General features: G+C 37.7%; 1 protein-coding gene across 2 annotated transcripts in view; it reads left to right on the top strand.

Moving 5' to 3' along the window:
- The first annotated feature begins 527 nt into the window (after positions 1-527).
- The window catches only part of LOC124637595 (lissencephaly-1 homolog), a 32,592-nt gene continuing 19,836 nt past the window's right edge, over positions 528-13,283 (top strand). Inside the window, exons 1-2 of one of the 2 annotated variants that reach the window (XM_047174184.1) lie at positions 528-683; positions 3,378-3,519. In XM_047174184.1, the coding sequence (XP_047030140.1) occupies positions 3,482-3,519 (38 nt within the window). In that variant the 5' untranslated portion in view covers positions 528-683; positions 3,378-3,481. Of the gene's footprint in view, positions 684-995; positions 1,147-3,377; positions 3,520-13,283 lie in introns of those variants that run through there. The other variant, XM_047174185.1, reaches the window with a different exon arrangement.

The raw sequence follows: 13,283 nt of genomic DNA, 5'->3' as shown, positions 1-13,283 counted from the left end.
ATCTGCACCTCTCATCAATTAAAACCTAAAAATCTATAAAGATATGTTTCAAAATATTAACTTTCCAATACATTGATGAGTACAATTTTGTTTCATTATTTATTTCCCAATATATTTATTTCCCTAGGTGAGAGGAATTTTATGAAGACAGTGAATTAACTTATTAAGTAACTTCAGTGCAACGGTTTCAATTGTTTTAATTACTATTAATATCAAAAATCCTACTAATGTTATCAAGGATGTTCGATTCCATGAGATTCTATTTTTCGCTGATGGCAAGCGATCCGTGGATGCCAATATGTCGACAATTATTAATATGTTACGTAAAATCGATTAAATAACATCACTAATAGACAATGTTGCTGTAGTAAAATATAAGAACGAAGCTGAATAGTGGTAACATTCATTTCAATACAGCCTTTTCATTTCCTCACGTAGAAAATTGTATCTCCTATCTCTTTTTCTCAAATGTTGCTTTATTCAGTGTGAACTAGATGGCGCTGTTACAGTAAATGTGGTCAGAAGAAAGAAAATCGAAACTTCATGTTGTATTGGATTGGTGGGTGAGTTTGAGCCATTGCAACGAAAACGGTTTTCTGCCTTGGGTCTTGTGTGAAGTGTGATTGTAGAGTGCGTGATATTTATTTCAGACAAAAGTGAAATTTAAAGTGTTTTTGTGTTCCGTAAGTATTATTCATTTTACTTATCAGATGAATACTCATACCCAAGGAAATCCCAGCAGAAATATCTGCGTAGAGCTCATCGAATGTAGACGTTCAATATGGCCGTTCTTTTATAATAATCGTTAAATATTTATCAGTAATTTAGCAGCAGGTTTTGGTATAACGAATTTAAACAACAACTTTATTGCCAGAATATCAAAATTTCACAAGATTCGTGAATTTCGTTGATGTGGCAAAATGACAGTAACCCTGTTGGTTTTGACGTTTATTTTCTGAGTCATTTTACTGCATTCACGCTGTTTTTCATACAATTCCTTGTATTTTTCTACGCTTAAGTAATTCAAGCTGTGAGATATAAAACTTGAACAAGAGTTTTAAAGACATCAAATTTTTACTTAGTCAACAGAAAAAAATGCTGCAAAATTACATAAAAGCTTCATCAATGTGCAATGTAAAACTCCAGGTCAGTTTACAATTCATTTACAAATGTAGTTAATTGGGATTCTCGAAGTTAGTTCAGTTGGCTATCATATGATAAATAACTCCAAAAAGATTCACGTCACATTGCTAATTAAGACATAATTATTTGCAAAATATGATCCTAAAACTAATTGTGCTTCTGTAAAAGTAAATGTAATAAGTGATTGTAATCTAGTTTTGAAGATAAGTGAAATATAAAATTGTAACTGCACATCAAAATAATTAAAAGAGTTGTGATAGCACTGTATCACAGTTATGTATTTCCTGCTGGCCTTGATAGTTTCTAAATTTACTTAAATACACTTTTATAATTGTTAAAATACTTACATAGTACTTGCAGAGTTCATTTGATGCTATATTATGGCTTCATTTGCGTAACTTACCAAAATAAAGGCAGCTTTGTCCTTGACATAGAAGCCATACTTTATTTTGATTAGCCTCAAATTACATGTTAACAGTTTAGCATTTTAAAATGTTGCTACTTAAATGAAACCTTTAAAATGAAATTAAACTTGGGTATTAATATGTACTCTTATCAATTATTACTCTCTTACAGCCAGTTTCTTCATCAAAAGTTAAAACCAAAGTAAAAGTCAAAGTAATGTCTAAAGTAAAAGTAACGGTCAAATTCAATTTTTCCGTGAGTTTTGCTGTCACTTTAGCCTTGAAAAAACGTATTTGACCGTTACTTTTACTTTAGACATTACTTTAACTTTAACTTTTGATGAAGAAACTGGCCGTTAATATTTGCTTTTTATTCATGCAAATAATGTACATAAACATGTTATGGTATATCTGTGTTTACCATTGGGCACATGTTATGTTATGTGACACAGGTACTTTAACATGAATTTTTACTTATCCCACACTCTCATATGTAAATTCCAGTATACTGTTGGCATTGTTATTTTGTGTACACTTGAAATGATGGTTATTCAGAAATAAAAACATCTTATGACTCATTAAATAAACTGTTATATTTATATAACAACAAAGTCAACATTTCTCCCACATCTGTGGATGTATTAAGTCTCCTTCTCAAAAAAGATGATATTGGGTATTGAATTACCTACTTAAAATTTCATTCATTTTAAAAGTTTCCAATTGCTAATTCAGTTATATCACACATATTTTTCACCTGACATCAGAAATATGAATGTATTGACTAAATAATAATATCCTCTCACCACAGGTGTAATTTTACATAACTAGGTTTTTAATCGATTGTGTAAATATTAACACAAATGTGACTGTGCTAGATATCCTTGAATAATCAATAAAAAAACTAGAACTTACATTACCTAGCCTAGTATTACCTATTTACAGTTCGTTCACATTCATCATTAAAGTCAATGAACTTTAATTTTGATAATATTAAGAATATAAATAGTTCTATATCAGCACTCTGCCATTTGTTAAAAAAGGTATTATTTTACTATTTAAATAAAAATACTCAAGGTGATAAAAAGTAATTAAATTGTATGAAGTATACAAACATTCACAAAATGATGAAACCTGATTTATAATAAAATAACCTGAAAGTAGCTGGTCCAACCTTATTGCTGTCTTTGACACACTTGAAGATGATTATTGAAAAGAATATCATGTTGCGATGAACTATTACCTCAGTCAGTCATGTAATTTTGCATAAACCATTTGAGTACTTTGTCAAGTACAATGTGTCAGGGTTAAATAAATAAAACACATAACAAGAAACTAAAACCATGATTGTTATGTGCCAAATGTGGAAACATACTTAAACAAAATATTTATGTTGATGACTCACTCAGTTTATGTTAATGTTGTCAATGATGTAATTCAACCTTTAATCTGCCTTCCTTGTGTCTTAATTTTATTTCGTCACTTAAAAGCATTCATTGGTTGCACTAATTTTTGTGATGGTGCCGTATATGGTAATAACTCTATAGTAAGTAGTATAGTAGATAATGCAACCTGTTTATGCATTATTTACTCAATATTGACATTTAAATGCCAAATTAAATATGTATCTAAACAAATATATTGAATGTTTCTGTAAATAACATTAAATAAAGATTTAAAGTTGTTCAATCAGCTGGTTGGAAAGATACAGCCCATTATTATTCTGTTCAATTCAAAGACATATTTGTTATGTCATTGAGACTTACTCGTCCTCGTTGAGCCTTGTTTTGGCATAGTAGTGTTGTATTAAAAAAAACTATTGTTTGTACACAGGTGTTATAATGGCAACGGCGTTTCTGCCGTCGCCCGCGTGAATAAGTAAGACTCTAGTGCAGTGAACCACCCGGGCCCGCCGCCTCAAGCGTCACCCGACCACAATGAAAATGGTGTTGTCACAACGGCAACGAGAGGAGCTGTGAGTAATGCACTTATTATTGTAACATACTCATTATGTGTCAGTTCACTTGAGGTCACTCGAAATTTTCTCAGTTACGAGTTAGTCTTGAAAAATCCCCTCAGTCTTTTTCTGACTTTTTTTAAGACTGCAGTTTTATACTCGTACTTGCGACGAATATAGAGATCAGATTGGACTTCTAAGAACTTTAAATATTTGGATCAGTTTTGTGCCATATCTCAGACCAAAGATCTGAAAGACTTTCAAATGTGAACACACAAGCATGATCTATGAACCTATATCAACTATATTAAGTAGTACCCTATTTGGACAAAATCATAAAATACTGTATTAGATATATGTATAGATAATATGTAAATACATGGAAACATTGTGGTAACATCCTGTTACTTGTTACTACCGTCATCCTTTTCGTAACTAATTACATAAATATAAAATGCAATATGGTTAACTCTCCGATGCCAATTTTGGGTTTTGCCCGTGAAAAAACGTACATTATGATAATGCAAAAGGACATCATAGCTTGACTCTAGTCAAGCAAGTATTAATCAAACGTATACACGGATCTTATTGGAACAAATAAAATGTTAGCCAATATCATATTACAAATAACCAAATATGAAAACAATAAAGTTTATTTTTATAACTTGCCGATTTCCTGCGGTTTCACTTGCGACCCGTGTGAACTACTGCCCGTACCGGGATAAGATACAGCCTAGTTACTCGGGAAGAGTGTAGCTTCTAACAGAGAGAGAATTTTTCAAAATAAGTTCAGTAGTTTTGGAGCCTTTAGGGGTACAAACAAACAAATGATTCCTATGTATTATATTAGTATAGATATCTTTAAATTAATAAATCTGTTTCTACGTGATATAATGATAAGCATTACATTATCATACGTTTATCTGTACTAGCCATTTATCAGAGGCGAACTCGAGAGTACGGTTTTAGGGCACGTCAAAAACTTACCCGCGTCCGTCTTATTTAGTCGACGTATTTCGAGATCTCGCATTCGCTTTCATTACATTTGCATCGAGTTAAAAATATATCACCAAAAGCATAACGGCAAGGGCTGATCTTTAAACCACCAAAAACTTAAATAGTTTTGTTAAATATTTTCTAGACATTTATGAAATAGCTCGATCAAAGGATAAAGATAACATATGCCTAAGACATTATTGTGTTGCCTCGCTCCTAATTCATGAGATCAGATAGAAAAAAAACATTAATTCTACGGTTCATGGAGAGGTCATACAGGTATCAATTTGTTCGCGGAATAGATCTAAGAATTCTCTAGAAATCGGCAATAGAAAGCTGTTGCATTAAGAAACGTATTTCTTTTAATTGCATTGTGTCTAGTGCAATTGCAGGTTTTAAACTTTGATAAGTATTTGTTTAAAGTATTTCGATATCTATGATTTGAACTACTTGGCAGGTAATTACGAAATCAATGCATTATTCCGCTCTCTGTTTTCAATAGTACTCGGCGCATTGTCTTCAAAATATACGATTGCGTTTTGGAGCAGCAGAATTGAGTTTCAATGAATTCGGTCAAGCAAATAGTTGCGGCGGCAACAAGGTCGCTGCTAACGCAATGTTACCAATACTCTACTAGAAACTTTCTGAATTTGGTATTAATTACAATATCCTATCAAAACATCATACATACAATAAACATTACAGTAATCTAGATAACATCCATCGGTAACAGGCCGCGCTATTCTTTCTAATCAATGCTGTCTGTTACAGAACATTATGATAGCAACAAAACAAAATGTTTTAAAACAATCTTTCAGATCAATAACGGGTAGATATTTTGTTGTGATAATATATTCATGTGAAGAAATAATATTCGAACCTCACACGAAAAATGTTCCGTGGATAAGTTACCTCAGTTAATATTCAGTGATAATCTTACAGATCTTAATCTGACCACACCGAAACTGACATGTTCTGCTGATTATTTTAATAAAATATATGTAGCGATATTTAAACTATGAAGAACTAGCCACAAGTGCTTACACGCAAATTACTTAATCGTTTAAATTGCTCGATTTTGGTATCCAATTGAAGTTTGTGTAACCATATTTTTTAACTAAGTATAGACTTCCTTCCGCGTGAAGCTAACTGTCTGGCGTTGCCTATTATTGAGTCCCTTGTCTTCAATCAGAACCGGATAACGTTTATCGGTTTAACGCATAAAGTTTTTGCAAATATACAGTTACGTTCTTTTTTAGATCGTATCGAGAATAATTATAATTAACTTTTAAATTATAGCGGTGTCAATACCGGTACATAGATTATAATAATTCTAAGTAAAATAAAAATACACTTAGTGTTAGCACAGTTGTCACGAAATATGTAACCGTAATAAATAGTTGTATCCCATACAAGGAGTACCATCGGTACTGAGTCGACCTGCGTGCTTGCCGACCTTTGAAAGTGACAGTTGCTCTTATAACGCAAAGTCGTTGACCCCGCGTCGCCGTTGGCGCCTTCCTCGACTTAATGCTGGTGTGCAGCTTTCATCGTGAACCTAGAAATCTCATCATTATTATACGATTATTGATGTTGCAATTGCGAATAACGGCTCAACTACTTTAACGCTGATTGCAGTTTTCAAAGAAACTTTATCAACATCGGTATTCAATTTAAGATTCATAAGATTATGAGGTAATGCTTTATCATTCTATCAAGTGTACGGTATTATGATGACTTCCGTTTTGAAGCCTATCAATTAACAACAGTTTATTTTTCAGTTTGCTTCCCAGAACTCATTTTTTAGAGTACTTTAATATACCTGCCCAACGGCCGTGAACTAATGACCTAAAATACCCTATCGTTCCTTATACCCTTTAACTCGCTTCGCACGAAGTGAAAGGCGAACTGAGATCTAATTCGCGATACTTCTTCACAAAGATGTGGTCATGCTGTTCACACGCTATTGTTATTCAATACAAGTGCAAACTACACGTCCAAATTCAAAGTGTCCATGTTATGTAAGTTCATTATACAAACAGGATTAGCCTAAGTTTATAAAGCTGCAAAAGATATTCCCAACTGAACGCATGTTAGCCGATGGCTTGAATGTTAGCGCAGTTCGAAATAACCGACTTACAAGGTGATACTTCTTCGTCATTGGTAAAGTAATGGTCTATTCCGCGTTCGGTTCGGATCTACTGTGTCGAATCGGGGTCATTGAACGCGTCTGTTGATTAAAAATAACGATCACAAATTAAACCACCAGCAGGCATATTTCGCTAAATGGACATGCTCTTACAGTTGAAGATTGCAGCACTTGCTGTAACTACGATGTTGCTGTTATTCGACTCGATTGTTGCTTGACTGCACATTTTACTTCTTATGATAAAGAGGTTTATTGATCATTACGTAGCTGATACTTTGTGTTATGTCTACTATAATTTATAGTCACCATTATTGTGTGACTATAAAATGATATGGTATGAAATTACAAGTCTTTAATGTCTAATTTATAGATTTTAGAACAAGCAACCTGTAAGAGGTAGAACAGAGAAAGTGTTTAAAGAGAACATTAAAGCATATTATTACTGTTATAATATTATTCAAATTATAATGATAAGAATCTTAAACACCCGCCATTCAAGACCTCCTATTGGCTCGAAACAAACGAGGTCGTATCGAGAGTTGTCTTACATTTTGTACACCCAAATAGAAAAAACCACTTACGTCATAGGTATCTCGTTATTACCATAATCGATCAAGATCATAATCTCTGTTACATAAATGTCTAGATGAGTTAGAAAGTTGTTATTTAGGATGTATTATCTGAAAATTGATTTAGTTAAGTTCTTTGATGGTTGACAGGCACACTTTGGGATACATAAACAAAAAACATTCCAACCACGTGACTGTTGTTCCTAAAATACTCTGCTTTTCTCAAATTAGTTATGTCGGCCTTGAGTGTGGATTTCGTCGTTGTTAGGCATGTCCGTCCATACGTTATGTGTATACGTCATGCCAGTCACTACTGAGCGCATCCAGCCAGGTTATGAACGTTCGTGACTCATCGCATAATATTGTGATCAAGATGCGCCTGCATCAATGTCAACCTGCTCTTATTCGATATTTGAGCCAATCCAAGGTTCGCGTCGCTCCTATTAAAAATCTGATCTAAATCTAGTGTTTTGTTTTAAATGTTAAATCACTGTATGCTGATGAAATAAACCGTATGGTAGATTAGTAGTTTGAAATAAACTCCAACTGATTAATCAGGAATTGATTGGATGAATCAGGTGTTATCTTATCAACCAACAATCTTTAGCTATTCAAAAGACAATGATTAAAGTCGCACTCGTGACCTAATGTTGGCAAATATCATTCAATAAAACGAGCTGATAATGGGAATGTAAGTCATTGTTAGCTTGAGAACCCGTTGTCCATCCGCATACTGCTCTTGCCTGAGCTACGGATTGCAAGGAATGCAGTCCTCGCCCGGTCGCTATGTTGCCTCGTTTTAAAGCTGCGCTGACACTGTATTTTTCGATAGCTATGCGTCATTATAGATTCTTCTATTGCAGATCCTAAAAGCAACTTCTAGTTTATTATAATTCTGAACCGTTCCCATGATTGTTTCCAGAAACTGTTTACTATTCCAAATTGCCAAACGCAGAGATAACATCAATGGGAAAGCCAAAATGGAGAATACACGTTCTTAATTACACAGACAGGTACTTTACTGTCATTCAGTCATTAACTGTACTTACCATTGTTGGTAAAACAGAATGTGCATACAAATATATATCTTTGCATCCACAAATAAATAAATAATTAATTCTGATCGAGCAATAATGGGGCGATCTTTGGACAAATCGACTTTACGATCCATGGAGAAATTTGAAATCTAATTAAGCAGAGCATTCACCTGCTTACTCTAAAGGATTTGAGCGTCCGGTCACGAATGTAATTGAATTACTATGTAGAAACTTCCTCGGGAACTTTACTATGTCAACGTTTTTGTTTTACATTGGTTTCCTTTATGGTTTCTTGGCAATTTACTGTGCCTGTTGTTTTCCATCGCCTCTAACCTGTTCCCCTTTGTAAATATCACGTTGATGGCATTTTCACCCCCGTTACGCTCAGGTTTTCCCGATATTTAATTTGCCCTTCAACCCCTGTTTACTGCGGCTAATGAAACTGGTACTAAAATGCACGTTCCTTGGATATTTACTTGGCTGGTTTAATATTGTGAAATAATACCAAACCAGCTTTAGTATATTCCTTGTTTTAGTTAAATATAATGAGTATCGCAGCAATTTCTGTGAAGGCACTTAATTTCGTGCAGCAAATGTCTGAATTTCTATATAAAGCCTTGAACTCTGTCGGCGACGATGAATAAGTGTAAAAGTGATAGCTAAATGATAAAAGCAGTGATAATCAATGTTTAAGTTTTTTAAGGTTTTATGATAGTTAGTATGTCTGTTGTTAAATTAAAAGCTATTTTTTGTTGTTGTTTTTAATTCCTTTAAAGTTTAAGACTAAAATTGTAACATAGTTAAGCGTATCTAAGTACTAATTTTAAGTGTAACTTGCATGCCCTAGTTTAAGGATTAACGTTTTTCAATAAAAAACAGATATTGCTATTGTTTTAATTAAAGATAGAATACTAAGGTTGCATAATTAAAATAGTCAGTACATAAGGTTGTTAGTACTAAGTTTTGTATTTGTAAATAAATATAAGTGGGATGCCTATCTTATGCAACCTAGAAAAAACCCTAGAAATAGATTCAAATAGTAAATCTAGGGTATTGGTACTTTTCCATTGTTGAGTTCTAGTTTTCTTTTTGGCCACGAGCGGCGCTAGTAGGATGATCGACAAATTAAACCGAATGTTATCGAAACCTTACCTTAACGAGAGCCGTTTGAGTTTTTTAAAGTTTTCTAATTAAAAAGGGATGTTTTTAAGGGTGAATTTTTTGTATAATATAAAGGAAAACAGGTTGCATAGGATAGGCATAGCTGGAACGTTATAAGTATGCCAAATCACCTGAAAACTGCCCCAAAAAGATTCCCATACATAGGGCACGGGAACGCCCCTCGCTCCCATTGGCTGTCGCATCGGCCATATTGTGAACTACTTACCCGCGCTCTAGCGTATATAATGAGGGCATGTTTTGGTGATCGGGCAGTCCGAATCCAGCAGCGCTCCAGTTAACAAGAAGAATAAAGGAAGAAGTAACCCTGAATAGTGTTATTGTCTGCACCCTGCCTTGTTGAAAAGCGTCCCCGCCAGCAGCCCTATTCGGCACCACACCAATTATACAGTCCACAACCTTCAGCTGGTCCTTCGAGCCGGATAGGGTGAAGATCAAGATGCCTTCGACAAGATCAAGTTCTACGCAGTCCAAGACCACCGGGGAAAGTTCTACGTCAACAGACTGGAGCATGAATACGCCAAGTGAAACCGCAAGTTCGTCGATAGCAAGTAGATCGACGCTTACAAAGAGGACGCCGTCGCCGCACAAACGAACGCCGTTACCTCAAGCAAAGGGTGTTGTTGGAAAGGATTCATCAGCAGGGGAAGGGAGCCGCCCCCCTCCGCCATCAAGGATAATCGAAGAATCGGATCCCGTACATGAAGTAGGAAGCCACCCCACGTCCCAGAACCCGGAGAGAAGCGTCGCAGTGAAGGCTCGTCCACAAGATTCAAGCTTTCCGCCGTCTAGTGTCAGCGCGTCAGTTGAAGGAAACCCGCAAGCTAAGAAGTCGACCCGCGATGTAGACACGACGTCCAGCCGCTCGTCTCAAAGAAAGAAGGCAGAAGCACAAGCAAGGATGGCGGTGGCACTACGGGAATTAGAAGTAGCTGAGGCCCGCGCAAGGGTAGCTCGAGCCGAGCTGGACGTCGCCGTCGCCGAGTCCGACGAGGAAGATGGAGCTGGTGAAGAGTTGTACGAGCAAACCCATGAAGTGGAGAATTGGTTCATCGAGACCAGCGCCGGGCCCAGCAAGAAGAAGAGACCGACCGATTCTAAAGAAGAAAGAAGCGATATCCACCAACTGGCTGAAGCAATACGCAAGCTGTCTGAAAACTCACGTGACGTCACCGCGCCGAAGTACATCGAACTCCCTCACTTCAACGGATCCTGTGAAGAGTGGTTGGCATTCAGAAGATCATTCGAAGATACAGCCGCCTCATTCAGCAACGCACAGAACTTAGCGCGCCTAAGAAGAGCTATACAAGGAAAAGCGAAAGAAGCTGTTCAGAGCCTGCTATTCACCGCTGAAAATCCACGCGAAGTAATTAAGGGATTGGAGTCAAGATTTGGAAGACCCGGAGCGCTAGCATTATCAGAGCTGGAGAAGCTGAAGAATATGTCAAGAGTGAGCGAAAACCCAAGTGATATCTGCGTGTTTGCAAGTCGCGTGAAGAACGCTATAGAAACAATCAAGGCGTTGAAGAAACCACAGTACCTCAGCTCGCCTGAAACATTGAAAGCCATAGTGGAGAAGATGCCGCCTTCTATGAAGTTTCGCTGGTTTGCCTATCACAGAAGCAGAAGAGATGAAGAACTTCAAGAACTATTACTTGTTGAAGCGTTCCTGGAAATTGAAGCAGACATGTGTGGGGACTTCGCTCCGCCTGAAGCGTTATCAGAATACAAGAAGGGTTTCAGAAGGCCGGTGAATGTGACACAAGACACGTCGCAAGACAAATATAAGAAGTCGTGCCCAGCTTGTGAGGGTGAACACTATGCAACCGAATGCAAGAAGTTCAAAGAAGCGGATATAAATGAGAAATGGGACATCGTCAAGAAAGCAAGAATCTGTTTTAAGTGTTTACGATTCAAGCACTCAAGAATCAACTGCAAGGCGCCTGTGTGTAAGCAGTGTGGAAGATGGCATCATACTCTCCTGCACTCTGACGAGCCGCCTGTACCAGTACAGAAATCAAGTGACGAAAACAAAGGGAAACAAACATATGAAGAGAAGGTTTCTTCAGTAAACAGTACCAAGTCAGAAGAGAGAGCGTATTTGAAGATTGTTCCGGTGCATCTCTACGGGCCTAAAGGACAAGTACGTGTACTGGCGTTGCTGGATGAAGGATCAACTGTCACGCTCCTGGACGAGGCAATAGCAGAGACGATTGGAGCTGAAGGAAGTCGCGAAGCTCTGTCTATTGAAACAGTGGGCGGAAGAGTTATAAGGAAAGATGGTTCTCAGAAGATTCAACTGAAGATAAGAGGAGCCCACAGAAGAGATAAGAAGTCCATCACAGTTAGAACAATTGACGACTTGAGGCTGTGTGAACAAGGAATCAGTAAGAGCACCGTAGAGAGCTGCCCGCATCTGAAGGCAATCGAAGAGCAGTTACTCTACACGGCAGAGCGGCCAAGGTTGTTGATTGGGCAAGATAATTGGGCACTTATCGTCACAAGAAGATTGAAGAAGGGCAAGCCAGCTGAACCCGTGGCCTCTCTCACTGACTTAGGGTGGGTGCTGCACGGCTGTGAAACTGGCACGAACACTGTAGTCAACTTCGTACATTATGGAAGAGCGACGACAGAATCAGAAGACATAGAAGAAGTAGTAAGGCAACATTTCCAGCTAGAATCGCTGGGTATCCAGAACCGACTGCCATCAAACGACAGCGACAGAAGAGCCTTAGAAACTTTAGAAAAAACAACGAAACGTTTAGCAAGCGGGCAATTCGAAACAGGCCTCTTGTGGAAGAAAGAAGACGAGCGCCTGCCTAACAACTACAAGCAAGCCTTTCGTCGTCTAATCAGCATTGAAAGGAAGCTGGACAAAGATAAGGAAGTCAAAGAGTATTACGAGAAGCAAATCCAGAGCATGGTTGAAAATGGATACGCAGAGAAAGCGCCAGAGACGTCAACTGAAGGAAGAACTTTCTACTTGCCCCACTTCGCAGTTGTGCACCCTGTCAAGCGGAAGCCAAGAATAGTGTTTGACGCGGCAGCCAAGTACGAAGGGAAAAGCCTCAACGACGCCTTGCTATCAGGCCCGGATCTACTTCAATCACTGTTCGGAGTGCTGCTACGCTTCAGAGAAGGCCCAGTGGCTGTCATGGCCGACATCCAAGACATGTTTCTTCGAGTCAAAGTGAGGGAAGGCGACCGAGACAGTCTAAGGTTCCTGTGGCGAGGAAGCCGAAGAACAAGCAAACCCGACGAGTACAGAATGTCGTCAATTATATTCGGGGCAGCGTCATCGCCCGCAACTGCGATATATGTGATGAACAAAAACGCGGAAGACTTCAAGGCAACTCACCCAGAAGCTGTGAAAGCTATAAGCAGGAATCACTATATGGATGATTACCTACAGAGCTTCGCGTCGATTGAAGAAGCTAAGAAGATATCAAGAGAAGTTAAAGAGATACATTCTCGAGCGAGTTTTCACTTAAAAGGCTGGGCGAGCAACGACATAAGGGTATTATCAGAAATTGAAGACACGAACAAGGGAGAATCACTGCTGCTTACAAAGGAAGAAAAAACTCTGGGACTGAGGTGGCTTGTGAAAGAAGATAAGTTGGCGTTCAACGTTGTTCTGCGCAACACACCGAAGGAATTATTAGAAAATACAAGAGCGCCTACGAAGCGTGAAGTCACAAGTGCCGTGATGTCAACATTCGATCCGCTAGGCTTCGCGGCGCCTGTGCTAATACAAGGAAAGAAATTAATTCAAGACATATGGAGAACGAAGGTTGACTGGGACGAGAAGATTAACGAAAAACAAAGAAAAATATGGTCAAGGTACTTAGAAGA

This window comes from Helicoverpa zea, chromosome 16 (genome assembly GCF_022581195.2).
Source record: "Helicoverpa zea isolate HzStark_Cry1AcR chromosome 16, ilHelZeax1.1, whole genome shotgun sequence".
NCBI classification, from domain to species: domain Eukaryota; kingdom Metazoa; phylum Arthropoda; class Insecta; order Lepidoptera; family Noctuidae; genus Helicoverpa; species Helicoverpa zea.
The sequence above is the reverse complement of the archived record's forward strand: the minus strand, read 5'-3'. Positions and strand labels throughout refer to the sequence as shown.